The sequence below is a fragment of the Tamandua tetradactyla genome, chromosome 3, assembly GCF_023851605.1.
Source record: "Tamandua tetradactyla isolate mTamTet1 chromosome 3, mTamTet1.pri, whole genome shotgun sequence".
Classification (NCBI taxonomy): domain Eukaryota; kingdom Metazoa; phylum Chordata; class Mammalia; order Pilosa; family Myrmecophagidae; genus Tamandua; species Tamandua tetradactyla.
The window spans coordinates 170,752,458-170,767,324 of NC_135329.1; the positions used below are offsets into that span (position 1 = coordinate 170,752,458).

At 34.6% G+C, this 14,867-nt stretch overlaps 1 protein-coding gene across 13 annotated transcripts in view; it reads left to right on the forward strand.

Moving 5' to 3' along the window:
* Nucleotides 1-14,867, forward strand: part of CCDC150 (coiled-coil domain containing 150) — a 170,898-nt gene that overhangs the window by 102,524 nt on the left and 53,507 nt on the right. For 12 of the 13 annotated variants that reach the window (XM_077154522.1, XM_077154523.1, XM_077154525.1 and 9 more), the window contains 4 exons: nucleotides 8,834-8,962; nucleotides 9,700-9,869; nucleotides 10,979-11,072; nucleotides 11,819-11,988. In XM_077154522.1, the coding sequence (XP_077010637.1) occupies nucleotides 8,834-8,962; nucleotides 9,700-9,869; nucleotides 10,979-11,072; nucleotides 11,819-11,988 (563 nt within the window). Of the gene's footprint in view, nucleotides 1-2,694; nucleotides 5,281-8,833; nucleotides 8,963-9,699; nucleotides 9,870-10,978; nucleotides 11,073-11,818; nucleotides 11,989-14,867 lie in introns of those variants that run through there. The other variant, XM_077154535.1, reaches the window with a different exon arrangement.

The following is a 14,867-nucleotide window of genomic DNA, read 5'->3' on the forward strand; positions in this document are numbered from 1 at the left end:
TAGGGTCTACTTCTAAACTCTCAATTTTATTCCTTTGCTCAATATTTCTAGTTTTATGCCAGTACCATACTGTTTTGACCATGGTAGCTTTATAAGATGCTTTGAAGTCAGGAAGTGTTAGATCTCACACTTCATTCTTCTTTTTCAACATGTTTTTGGCTAGTTAAGGCCCCTTACCCTTCCAAATAAAATTGATTATCTTCTCCGTTTCTGCAAAATAGGCTGTTAGAATTTTTACTGGTTTTGAATCATATTTGTAGATTGATATGGGTAGAATTGACATCTTAAGGACATTTAGGCTTCCAATCCATGAACATGGAATGTCCTTCCATTTATATAGGTCTTCTTTGATCTCTTTTAACAATGTTTTGTAGCTTTCTGTGTGCAGGTCCTTTACATCCTTAGTTAAGTTTATTCCCAGTTACATTAATTCTAGTAGCTCTGTTGTAGTTTTTTCAGGACTCTATTATATAGGATCATGTCACCTACAAATAGTGAAAGTTTTATATCTTCCTTTGCAGTGTTAGTGCCTTTTATTTCTTTTTCTTGCCTGATTGCTCTAGCTAGTACTAGAACACTGTTGAATAACAGGGTGATAGTGGGCATCTTTGTCTTGATCCCTTTCTTGGAGGGAAAACTTTCTGTCTCTCACCATTGAGTGTGGTGTTAGCTTTAGGTTTTTAATCTATTCCTTTTCTCATGTTGAGGAAGTTTCCTTCTATTTCTACTTTTTATAGTGTTTGTATCATGAAAGGATGCTGGATTTTGTCATATGCCTTTTCTGCATCAATCAATATGATCATGTGGTTTTTCCTTTTAGATTTATTAATGTGGTATATTACATTAATTGATTTCTTGTATTGAACCATCCTTGCATACCTGGAATAAAACCCACGTGGTCATGGTCTATAATTATTTTAATGTGCTGTTGGATTCAATTTGCAAGCATTTTGTTGAGGATTTTTGCATTTATATTCATTAAAGAGAGCAGTCTGTAGTTTTCTTGTAGTATGTTTATCTAGCTTTGGTATTAGAGTGATATTGGCTTCATAGAATGAGTTAGATAGTGTTCCCTCTTCTTCAGGTTTTTGAAAGAGTTTGAGCAGGATTGGTATTAATTTTTCTTTGAATGCTTGGTAAAATTCACCTGGAGTCACTGTGGGTTTTTATGTGTTTCTAGGAAATTGTGCAATTCATCAAAGTTGTCTAGTTTGTTGGCACACAGTTGTTTGTAGTATCCCCTTATTATCTGTTTTATTTCTATGGAATCCGTTGTAATAACTTCTCTGTCATATCTGATTTTATTTGCATCTGTTCTCTTTTTGTCTCTGTCAGTCTAGCTAAGTGTTTGTCAGTGTAATTTGATCTTCTCAAAGAGCCAACTTTTCATTTTGTTGTTTCTATTGTTTTTTAGTTCTCCATTTCATTTATTTCTGCTCTAATGTTTGTTATTTCTTTCCTTCTGCTTGCTTTAGGTTTAGTTTGCTGTTCTTTCTCTAATTTCTTGAGGTGTTCAGTTAGGTCTTTGATTTTAGCTCTTTCTTCCTTTTTAATGTAGGTGTTGAGGGCTATAAATATCCTTCTCACACTGCATTCACTATTTCCCATGAGTTTTGCTATATTTTATACTCGTTTTCATTCATCTCAAGATATTTCCTGATTTCTCTTGCAATTTCTTCTTTGACTTACTGATTAAGAGTCTGTTGTTTAACCTCCATATATTTGTGACTTTTCTAGTCTCCAGCTGTTCACTGATTTCCAACTTTATTTTTTAATGATCAGATAAAGGGCTTTGTATAATTTCATTCTTTTAAAATATATTGAGAGCTGTTTTGTGCCCTAGCATGTGGTCTATCCTGGAGAATGTTTCATGAGCATTTGAGAAAATGTGTATTTTGCTTTTTGGGAGTGCAAAATATGTGTCTGTTAAATGTAGTTCATTAATCATATTATTTAGTCCTCTGTTTCCTTGTTGATCCTCTGTTTACATGTTCTTTCTGTTGAAGAGAGTGGTGTGTTGAAGTCTCCCACTATTATAGTAGAAACATCTATTTCTCCCTTCAGTTTTTTAAATGTATTTTATTTTAAAACTTCTAAAATTTGAAATCAAGATGCCCTGTGTTAAACAATAGAGTTTTCCAGAGCTGAATGTGCTCATTTGGAGCTCAGTTCTTCTGTCTGAAATACAAAAACAACTTCCTACAACTCCTATGTGGGAACGCTACATGACCTGTGATTAGATGACTGATCAATCTCAGTTGATAACAGCCCTTTTTTAATTTTTTTGCTTTGGTGTGTCAGGGTGAGGGGCAGCACAGTGGTGACTCTGGGGAGTCGGGTTCTGGGGGCAGTGGTGACGGAGTTTTCTCTCCCTTCAATTTTGCCAGTGTTTACCTCATGTACTTTGGGGCACCTTGATTAAGAGCATAGACATTTAGGATTGTTATTCTTTTTGGTGAATTTCCCCTTTTATTAATATGTGATGTCCTTCTTTGTCTCTTAGAACAGTTCTGCATTTAAAGTCTATTTTGTCCAATATTAGTATAGCTACCCTAGCTCTTTTCCTTTCACTGCTTGCATGGAATATCTTTTTCCATCCTTTCACTTTCAGCCTATTTGCATTTTTGGTTCCACGATGGATCATATTTTTTTATCCATTCTACCAATCTGTGTCTTTTGATTGGGGAGTTTCATCCATTAACATTTAATATTATTACTGTAAAATCAGTATTTCAATCATTTTATCCTTTGGGTTTTGTCAGATCTATTTTTACTCTCTTTTTATCCTTTTAGTTTCCCATTCTGATAATCTTTGTTTCTATACTCCCCTCCAAGTCTCTTCTATCTTTTTAGCTGGCAGGATTCCCTTTAGTACTTCTTGTTAGGGCAGTCTCTTGTTAACCAACTCTTTCAGCTTCTCTTTATCAGTGAATATTTTAAGCATTCCCTCATTTTCTTAAGAACAGCTTTGCTGGATGAAGAATTCTTGGCTGACAATTTTTCTCTCTCAGTATCTTAAATATATTGTACCATTGTCTCTCGCCTCCATGATTTCTGATGAAAAATCAGCACTTAGTATTATATGGCTTCCCTGTGACTGAATATACATGGAATTCTAACTTACTGCTTTGAGTGTGTCCCCAGTGGGAGGGATCCAGACTGCTGCCTCTGAATACTTCCCAAGCTACATGGGAATGAGTGAGGAGGAAGAAAGAGGACCAACTGGTCCTGAACAGAAGTTTCCTACCTGATATCTTTCTCTTTCTTCCATTCAGCATTTGTGGAGTCATTCTCCCATCTCTGCTTCTTCCAGAGTTCTATGCAAGTAAAATTTGTCCTTTTTTTTACTGAATTTCTGGGAAGATTTTTTTCAGGGAATATCTTACTTCACCATGTTGATGACATCACCCTCCTCTGGCTTCTTGAACTGTGTTTTCTTGATTTAGCAAATAAATCAAACTGGTAAATGCAAACCGTTATTTGTTTTCTGTAGTTTTGAATTAGAGTTCTGCCCTGCTACTTTTGCCTGAGGCAAGTTGATACTGTGGCCACTCTCAGAACCAGGCCTCCACATTTATGATGGAGCTCATCAAAAGCATTGAGCAACTGATCAGATTGCATACCTCTGGATCTTAGGGAACCAGATCTAATATCCCATCCCTTGTAAGGCTAGAGGTTAAGGGAGGGTAGTAACTGCAACAAGGAGAGTACAATTCACTGGTATATACTGCAATTTACCAGCCTCTTCCTCCTGATCTCCCTGGATGCAGTTCAGTATACTAGACTTTGGAGTTTCAAAATATTTGATTCAGACAGTTCCTGCCAGGTCAGTTGTTGTTTATGTGGCGGGATGATTCCTGGAGCTTCCTACTCCACCATCTTCCCCTGTTTAATTAGTTTTTAAAAAATGGTTTGACTCCTTTCTTCCCTCCCACCTTACCATTCAGCCCCCCAAAAGACAACTGTTCTCCCTCTTGACTCAGTTCAACAAGCATTTTGTTAAACAGTTATCATGTACAAGATTCTGGTGAACCATCAAACAATGCATAAAGATGCTTGAAGCAGGACATTTAATTTGCTTATGTTCTCATTGGAGGGTTAGGAATGCACCCCAGAAATTTTATAGAGTAGGTTATGCCTTGCAGGAAAAGAAAAGATTGTATTATAAGCATTCATAAATGCATCATTAATTATGACTGGGAACATAAAAAAAATGCTTTCATAGAAGAAGGAGTTTTTTATTGAGCCATAAAAATTTGGGCAGATATGAGGAACAGGTATTTTTGTTTTTTGAATTATAGGCAAACTCAGAACTAAGTGCCAACAAGGTATACCTCCAACAGACAGAAGGTTGCCTGAAAGAGGTATTAGTAGTAGAGGCTCTTGTCAGCATGGTGGCTTTTGAGGTTGATAATCTTTTGTAGGTCACATAGCATTTAGCAATGAATATAGAGAATGAAGAAAATAACTGAAAATATATTACAAAAATAAACTGAAATATTTTCATGATTACAGATTTACCATGTTTATAATTGGATTGAGTACTTAAAAAAAAAAAACTTTGACTGTTAGTATAAGCTTATGTAACTTCTCTATCTATAAACATTTGTGTATATACGCCCCTGGTAACCAAGGTTACTAGAATGTCTTCAAATGGAATACTCCTAGGGTTCTAACTGTCCGACCATACTGATGAGTGATGAGATCACAAAGTTAGTAAAAGGGGTCCCATTAGCTACCCTTTCCTACGAGGGAGTTGAAGTCTATTCCTTCTGTAGGGTACGTTTTACAGTGTGATTTCTTCATTCTGAAAGCAAAGGAACACATTTTGAAATATAAAAATTTCCATTTCATCTTCATTTGGAACATTGTCTGTGTCATTTCTCCTAGTTAGGTGGACACTCCTTGAAAAATAACTCTAGGTTTAGTTGATTTCACTGTTTTTAATTCATGATGCCTCCCAAAAGAAGGAAGTCTCCAGAGAGGCCTGCATCTTCGAAATTCCTTGAAAGCTCCAGGCCTCATGTATACAATGCAAAGGACAGAACTTCATCACTTGGTTTACCCAGTGTTATTCCAAACTCTACACGTCGGGTGAGCTTTGCACCTACCTTGCCTTCCGTGAAATCTTCTCAAGATATTGGAGACTCTAGAATCTCTCTGAAGACTCTTTTAAATGCTATTAAAAACATGGAGGGAAGACTGGAAGGCAAAATAGATATTCTTGCCTCAAGACCATTAATAAGTGATAACTCACCTAATTTTCCTAAACAGGATTTGGTAAGTGAAGACTATAAATTGAATCTTAATGAAATTTCAGATTTATACAAGAGTGAAGAAAAGTACAAAAGTTGAGAAAAAAAGTGATTGAAAGTATGAGTAGCAAGGAAATTAGGTTCTTTACAAATATGAAAAACTGACAACGTATATCAAAAACATTATTCTGGCTATCACAATTTTTGATTTGGACATAAAATATCAGATTTCACTTAACAGTAACCACTTAGATTTTAAAATCTAATTTCCATTTATTTTATTCAAAATTTCTACCTAATCTTAATATTCAAGCTAAAATATTTGGATGAAGCCTGATTTTAAATTAGAAATACATTAATAGAAGCCCCAAGAACTTGAACATTGTGAAATATTTTCCAAAGAAAACTTATTAGAACATCCATTTTCGCTTGATATTTAAAAACAAAGTTCTATAACTTGTCTTTTAGGGTAGACTACTTTTTAGATCTTTTCTATAAACATTTTTGCCAATGGCATTTACATACTTTTATTTATCTTGTAAATACTGGTAAAATTTAGAAACATTCTTCTTTTTGTACTTTTATAGAACAAAATGTAATAGTCTATAAGAACCTGTAAGTTGACATCATTTGTATTATTCAGGTATATTTACAAAAACCTTAAAGTATTTCAAATGTTAAAGGTTAAAAATTTTAAGTAAGTTTAAGAATTTTGAGAAAGATATAGGGAAAAGACATTCTCCATTATTTCTTTTGGGAATGTAAAACAGTTCAGCTAAGGGCAATTTGGCAGTATTTATCACAACTTTGACCCTACAATTGTATGTCTAGGACTTTTCACTACAGATATATTAACTTGTACATATGCCATGATGCAAAGTTACTAACTGCAGTATTGTTTGTTAATAGGAAATGACTGGCAGCAACCAAAATTTCAACAATAAATGCATCATGGTGTATCTATAATTTGGAATATTCCTTCAAGATACATTTATCATTAGGTTAAAAAATCAGTAATCAGAAGAGTATATATTTTACTATTTGTGTGCAAAAAGAAGGGGTATAAAGAATATATACTTATGTATCCTTTTGTATATGAATAAAATATCTCAAAATGAAGCACAAGAAACTAGCAACACTATTATTGAGAAAGGAAACTGGGTAAATAGGAGATTTTTCTATTTCCCTTTGTACCTTAACAATAATGTGAATGTGTTACCCATTCAGAATAATTAATCCCATGAACAATTCATTGTCAACAAAAATGAAAAGCAGAGGAAGGATGGTCTTTTCAACAAATTGTGCTGGAGCAATTATATATCCATGTGTTTAAAAAAAGAACTTTAATCCATACCTTACACCTTATATGAGAATTAACTCAAAATGGATATGAAGGTAAAATCTAAAACATAAGACTTCTAGAAGAAGATATAGGCAAAAACCTTTGTGGGGCAGGCCACAGTGGCTCAACAGGCAGAGTTCTCACCTGCCACACTGGAGACCTAGGTTCAATTTCCGGTGCCTGCCCATGCCAAAAAAAAACTTTGTGATCTTGGGTTATGCAAAGGTTTTTTAGATTTGAGATCAAAACATGATCAATAAAAAAAAATCTATAACTTGGACTTTATAAAAATTAACCACTTCTCCTCTTCAAATACATTGTTAAGGAAATGAAAGGACAAGCTAAAGATTGGGAGAAGATATTTGCAAATCACATATCTGATAAAGGCTTTGTCTCCAGAATGTATAAAGAACTCTCAAAACTCAATAATAATAAGTCAAACCAGTAGACAGAAAGGGCATGATATTAGAACAGATACTTCACCAAAGAAAATATATGGGTGACAGATAAACACTTGAAAAGATGTTAAACATCAATCATTAGGGAAATGCAAAATAAAACCACAATGAGAAAGAACCACACACCTATTAGAATGCCTAAAAGTTAAAAACTAATTATAGAAATTGTTAGCCAGGATATGGAAAAGCTTGAACTCTCATACACTGCTGTAGAGACTATAAAATGGAGCAACTACTTTGGAGAACAGTTTGGTAGGTTCTTTAAAAATAAGACATAGTACTACCATATGCCCATCCATTCTACTCCTTAGTATTTACCCAAGGTAAATGAAAGCATATGTCCACACAAAGCGTTATATGCAGATGTTCACAGCAGTCCTGTTTGTAAAATCCAAAACTGAACAACTCAAGTGTCTATTAACAGGTGAATGGATAAGTAAATTGTGGTATGTCCATACATTAAAATATTAGTCAGCATTCAAAAGGAATTAACTAGCAATAAAGGTAAAGACATGGATGAATCTCAAAATAATTATGCTGAGTGAGAGAAACTATTCAAAAAAGGGTACATATGATTCCATTTACTCAAAGTTCTAGAAAATAAAAACTGCTGTGACACACAGCAAATCAGTGGTTTTCTCAGGGTGGAGGTGTGGGGAGACACAGAAAGGAGTTAGTTATCTTGATTGTAGTTTCATGAGTGTATGCATGTGTTAAAACTTATCAAATTGTATACTTTAATACGTGAAGCTTACTGTATATGAACTATACCTCATAAAGCTATTAAAAATATGAATGTGTTATCTATTCAAAAGTTACTTTCAAATGTTTAAAATAATATCCTCCAGATGGCCAAACAATATAGAGACAGAGAGCAGATTAGTCATTGGGGCTGGGTAGGGGAGGAGTGGGGTTGTGAAAACAAAGAGGTAGCACAAGGGAGTTTTTTTATGATGATGGAACAGTTTTGTATCTTGATTGTGTTGTTGGTCACAAGTATATACATAGAATCAAATTGTCTAGACTACACATACATACACAAATAAATGCATATTAAAAAATCGGCAGAAACCAAGTTCTATAGCCTAGATAATCTGGCTAACAGTAATGTGTCAATGTCAATTTCCTGGTTTTGATATTGTACTACAACTATATAAAGGGTTCATGGGACTCTTTTTTTGCAACATTCTGTGCATCTCTCTTTCAAAATAGAAAGTTTTTAAAGATAGTAATATTTACAATTAAATGATCATTTGAAAGATTGTATGGATCTACCCAAGAAATTATTGATTCCAGTGCATTCAGTTAATACTCATGCTGTGGCATGACAACAGTAGGAATATAAGGGTCTAGTACTTCTGATTAGAATTAATTCTGCTCTAATGTTGCTTTCTTGACACTAAGTATTTATCCATCTTTGCTTTTTTTATATTAACTCATGCATTTAAGTTATATTTTCAAAAGCAAACTAAGTTTCATAATTTCTTCCCCATGTTACATCTCAGTTTTGTATATAGACTCATTTTGCCTGTCCCTGTGCTAATCTTTCATGAAGATTGGTCACTGCAGTAGGTTTGCTCATGATTATTCACACAGATCATTTTGTTGTTTTGTGGGTTTTTTTTCTTTAAAAGGATAGGCAGTTAATAATGCTAATTTTTATTTATAGTGGTAACATATTTAAACATTATAAACTTGGTTTCTAAATTGCTGCCTTATTCTTACTGCTGAATTATTGCATCTTGAAAAAGTTATATAACTTTTATTTTTTTTCTAAGGTGAAATCTATTCTTGAAAAGAATGAAGAAGAGCTCTCCCGAGCAGTGAGGTGCCGTGATGCAGCCCTGAAAGAGAGTCAGAAATTGAAAGGAGATCTTGAGATTTTGGAAGACAGAGAAAACATGAAGGCAAGGCATCAGTCCTTTCTGAAAGTCTGTTACTGAGAGGAGGCACTTATAAAACCTTTCACTGAGCCATATTCTTTAATTTCTTGTTGCTGTTAATAAAAAAGATTGGCCAAGGAATATTTTGCCACAGAAAAAATAACTTTAGAGTAACTTTAAAATATTTTCCTTAAAAATACATTATTTTACTCCCAATGTTTTTGAACCTCCTGTCCTAAAACAATCATAGGAAAAGTCCTAAAGCACATTTGCCCTTGGTAATAATAATAACCTCCCTACTTAGTCTTTTTAACATGAATATCCTATCATTTGATTTCATTTTAAAATAAATCACTAAATGCTTTCTACTTAACAGTGGGTACACTCAGTGGGAACAGAAGTCACATCCCAAATTCCTTGACAGTACATGCTAAATTTTGTCTTTCTGAAGAGGATTGTGAGTTAGATCATTTTTTCAGCAGCTTCCACTTTTTTTTACAGTCTTTTTATCCTCAGATTATTCTGATGGGCTGCAGATATATGCCTGTCCGTTCCCACCTACCCACTCTACCATCATAAATCAGCTGGCAGGGCCAGAACAGATCCCAGTGTTTTCCAGTCAGCAGATACACTGTTTAATGACAAGGATTGGGAAGCACTGCAGAATTCAGCGCAGAATCCTAGGAGTAATGGGACTTAGCAGCAGAATGAGAGTGATCAGAAAGGATCATATATCATTATTGTGTTTCATTTTCTCTTAGGTGGGGAACTTTCAGCGACAATTGGCAGAAGCAAAGGAAGACAACTGCAAAGTTACAATCATGTTGGAGAATGTGCTGGCTTCTCACAGTAAGATGCAAGGTGCTCTGGAAAAAGTACAAATAGAGCTTGGGCGGAGGGATTCAGAGATTGCAGGCCTCAAAAAAGAAAGGTACCTGAGATTATTTTTCTGTCCTTGCTGTTGCTGGATTGTACTAAGGAGCACTGTGCATTCAGGAAATGAAGTCACTTTATATAGCTTCCTTTGCAAAAGACTAGAAACTGGTGTTTAAAAATTAAATTAGGAAAACAGAAATGAACATGATTTTCAAAATTTCAGATCTCCCATATTATGTAGTAATGTGAAGGAATTTATATCCTAAAAACTAATCTGATTTATTGCTATTTTACCCTTGCTGTTTTCCACACCATTTAAACCTAATTCTGCCCTTTGGTCTACAGATTAGTAATTATCAAAATAATCGAAGTTAGATGCCTACTTAATTATACATTTATTTGTATCTTATTTCAAGAGGCAAATCATTCAGAGAGCTGTTTTTAGCCAAGTTTTACAAGTTTAACTCCTCCTTTGAATAAGTTTCAAAAATGACATAAATGTTTCCCTTTTAGGCTAAAGAACCAGTGGTCAGAGAGCCTTTAAAAATATGCTGTAACGTGTCTTAGTGGTGATGCATATTGCCTCTATGTTGAAAACAAGTTTTATTTTCTTCATTGTGCTCATATTTACTTTCTACATTTTAAATGTATATTACCATTACAGTTTTTAAAAATCAAGGGAATAGTATTTAAAATATTGCTTACCACTCACAATTAAAATCCTATGTTGCTGTTATATTTAGAAACAAGAAACCTCGAAAGCAAGCCAATCCACATAGAGGTGTTTTGTGTGTGTGTGTGTGTGTGTGTGTGTGTGTGTGTGTGTGCGCGCGCACGTGCGCACACGTGTGTTTTGACTAGTGATTTATTTTTACTAGCATAAAAGCACCAGCCTATACATTAGTCAGTAATACGTATAGAGAACCTAATGTATCAAGCCAAATTGAATCACAGATGGGAAAAGTTATTTAATCTCTAGGAGCCTTAGATTCCTTAATTTCCTAAATCTACTAATTATCTACCAACTCTCAGATATTCTGAGCATTTGTGGGCTACTACATATGATATTTGAGCATCTCAGAAGAGTGCCCTATAATTTCCAAGTGGTATCATTCCTAGGCAATTGTTTTCTATAGTCATTCTTTTTGTACTTTTCATTTTTAGGTCACTAAATCATCAGAGAGTACAGAAGCTTGAAGCAGAAGTGGACCAGTGGCAGGCCAAAATGCTTGTCATGGATGCCCAGCACAACAGTGAGGTAGAGGCTGGTTTTTATAGATGATAATGTTGAGATCTGGGATGTTGGTTTACACTCCTGTTTTGGAAAAATGATGTGAAACAATCAGGTAAATTTTCCTTTCATTCAAGTCTGAGTTTTGGATAGTGACGTATATACAATTGGGAAATAGGCCTGCAGTTCTATGAAGTGAGTCACTTAATTGGCAAACGAGGACAAACAATTATGCTTAAATTTTTTGTCTTATATGGTCCATATTCTTTCCATATATTAATGCGTAAGTGATTGCAGAAGTTAATGGGGTTAGAAAATAATTTGTAATCTCAGAAGTAGCTAGAATAATCCCACTACTACTGAAACACACACACGTGTTGGTGGATGCATACACATGAATATCACACAATTCAAATTTATATGGATATTTCATATAAACAAGATTATATATAGAACATATACAAGGAACATTGTCAGTTGTTACTTCTCTGGGGAATGGGACCAGAACTTCATAGGACAGGAAGGGGAATTTTAACTATCTAAAATTTTTTTAATTAGGATAAATTCAACTGACCAAATTCTCCAAAGTTCCCTATCCCCATTGCCTTCAGAGAATCTCCTAAGCAGTGTCTGTAATAAGTTCTCCAGGCGTTTGCATTTTTTGGTTCTGGTTCCAACTAACTATTGTTTCAATGCTACTCAATAGAACATGCTGTGTTGTAGACTTCTTTCATCTTTTACAGGGAAATTAAAAATACTCTTTTCTCTTTCAGATGGAGCCTCTACAAAAAGCTCTAGAAGTAGCTAGAGAAGACAACAGGAAATTGGCTATGAGCCTGGAACAAGCTCTTCAGACAAATAATCATCTACAAACAAAACTTGATCACGTTCAAGAAAAACTAGAAAGCAAAGAACTTGAGCAACAGAATTTGGAAACCTTCAAGTAAGGGCAGTATAATCACAATGAAATTAGGGAGAGTAAATTTGGCTCATTCACATAAAACATTTAAACTGTTTTCTCCTACTTTGAACTACTACTTTCAGGAGAGCCATGTTAAACAACAAGCATCAGCAGATAATAGCTTGCTGATGTATGCTCATTTGACTCTCCTTTTCAGCTCTTCCTTTATCCAGTACCAAGCTTCTTCATGAAAGTTTAAAGATTATTGGTTGAAAGGAACACTCAAATATTTCTGCCAGGGCTTTTCTGTCAGCTGCTTATGTATCTTGAAAAGCATGATTTGGATAAGGAATGCAAAGTACTTTATTTCCTCATTTCCAGGAGTGAGATGACTCCATCTAAGGAAATGTAAAACCATTAATTGTTTTTAGTTTTGACATGAGATTAGTTAGATCACATCCATCAGGTTTAGGTCAAGCTACTAAACTTTTGTCATGAACTGTACTTGGGTAAATATGATTTAAATATTATGATTTAAATATGGAGTTAATAATACTGTGTGGAAATTTATTCCCAAGGGAAATGCAATGTAGAAATAAATCTTTATTCTTTTCAGTTAGAAAATATGTTGATATAGGAGACATGCTATAAACTATAGCAAAGAGAGGATAATTTTCATATATGATCTTTTAAATACTATATACTGGTGAAATGTTGCTGGTTTAAGATTATTTGATATTAGTTGAAACCAGGTTGTATTTATATTATAGTATATAAACAGGTAATTTAAAAACCCTTCAATATAAGTTTATAGTTATAGTTTAGGTGGTGGTTAGTTTTTCCAAACCTTGAAAATCCAGAAAATTATTTAGGCTACTACCAAATCAAATCCTTTTCACTACTGCCAAAAATTTTTGGTGGGCTAGGTTATTTGTAAAAGGAGGATAAGATGAGACCTCCTATGTCCCCTACTGAAATTATATGCAAAATTGTATATATCTGATAGTACATATACCCAGGAAGAAAGAGCAAGTTTTGGAGGTTGTTTCAGAGATGTTGAAAACGAGGTGGAATTATTTAATAAGACTAGTTCTGAAAAGAGGATAAGACATGGAATTCATCTCTGTAAGAGGAAAATTAAAGCCTTAAAGTGAGTTAGGTAGTCTGCCACAGAAGAAGTATAGAACCAAGGTCAGAATCTTGTGAATCCACTACAATTCAAGGGAAGGAACAGAAGCAAGAAGAGGAACCAGAAAATGAGATTTAGGGAGGCAGAGAAGGAATTGGGAGGGTGTAGTATCAACAAAGATAAAAATGAGTGAGTCAGATGCTGCAGAGTCAAAGAGAATGAAATCAGAAAAAAACCTATTGGATCATGCAACTGGTAGCTACTGCTAATCCTCCAGATGGCCAATTTCCATGGATATAGATGATTATGAAGAATAGGTGATTGATGAGGAAAAATAGGCAAAGAAGACAGTGGTAAAGGCAGAGAAGATAAAATAGCTCAAGGGCATAATATGAAGAAAATTATTCTGTTGCTGTCTTGTTTTTAAGATGGGAGATGCTGCACCATGATAAAATAGTATGGGAAAGAAACCAACTGGACTACAGAAAAAGAACATATTGGAGGAGTTATTGAAAATGAGGTTGAGCATTTCTTCCTCTGAGGCCAAAGCAAAGAAGTTGGGTGACTAATCAGAGTAATGTTAAGGGGGTTGATGGTGGATGGTCTAATATTTTCCTTAGAAGAAAATAGAGTTGAAGTAATATGTATGGAGTGAAGAAGTAGATGCTTGAGGAGAAGAGAATATATTAGAATTTGAATTCTTAAGACAAAATGATGATGGCAGCTAGCATTTATTATGTGCACACTCTGGTCAAGTACTGTGTGTGCTAAGTACTTCTGGTGCATTATTTCTTTCATGCATTATTTTCATATTACCTTGACTCGAGGACGGTAGATACTGTTTCTCTTACCATTTTACAAATATGGAAACAAGTATATAAAGAGGTTGTACCATACCCAAGCTCAAACATCTTTTTGCTGCAGCTGGGATTTGGATCCAGAAAGCAGTAGGTTGACTACAGGATCCTGAGTCTTAATCATCTTTGCTATAATAAGCATAATAAATTTAAAGGCAATTTAGAAAGCTATTATATTAAGAAAATTAAAATACACTACTGTGCAAATAAGGGCTTTTTTCCCTTTATCTATCTCCCTGTATTTTATTTTCTCCAGTTTTCAGATTGGGTCGATAATGGGAAAGAGTAGGGGAACGTAATAAATAACAAACCACAATTATCTTCAGTGAATTCAGGCTCTTCATCCCTTTATGCTTCACATGTGCATTTGGAACCAATGTCAGTAACTTTTTAAAGGTGATATACCAAATTTTATTGCTAGGTTTCCACTCTTGAGTGGGGGCAACAGTTGCAGTTTCTACCTACAGGTCCCATCTACAGAAGCTACCATTGTCAAGTAGACAAGGTGAATCCATTAGTGAGGGCACTTTTAGAAACACATAAGGGACATGGGCATATTCAAAACAGAACAAGAGTTCACATATAGTCCTTTAAGAGTTAAAAGCTATAGACTTATATGTACAAACATAAAACATTTTGCATATCAGTTTTGGGAATTCAGGCATCCTCCGAAGCCTAACCTTGAATCTTGACCAAGGAACCCAAGTTAAGAATGCTGATAAATATAAGAAAACAATATAAGTTAAAATTTCAGGAATAGAGGAAATCCAAGACAGCTGATTAGGGAGAGGCTGGCTCACTTCTCTCCTAGAAAAACAACTCTAGGTAAGGCAGAAACAATTGGCAACAATGAATTTGGGGCTCTGGGAATCAGGGGGATTGCTTTATGACACCAGGAAAGTGCAGGACCAAGAGATGGGGAAGCTGCAGTGAGT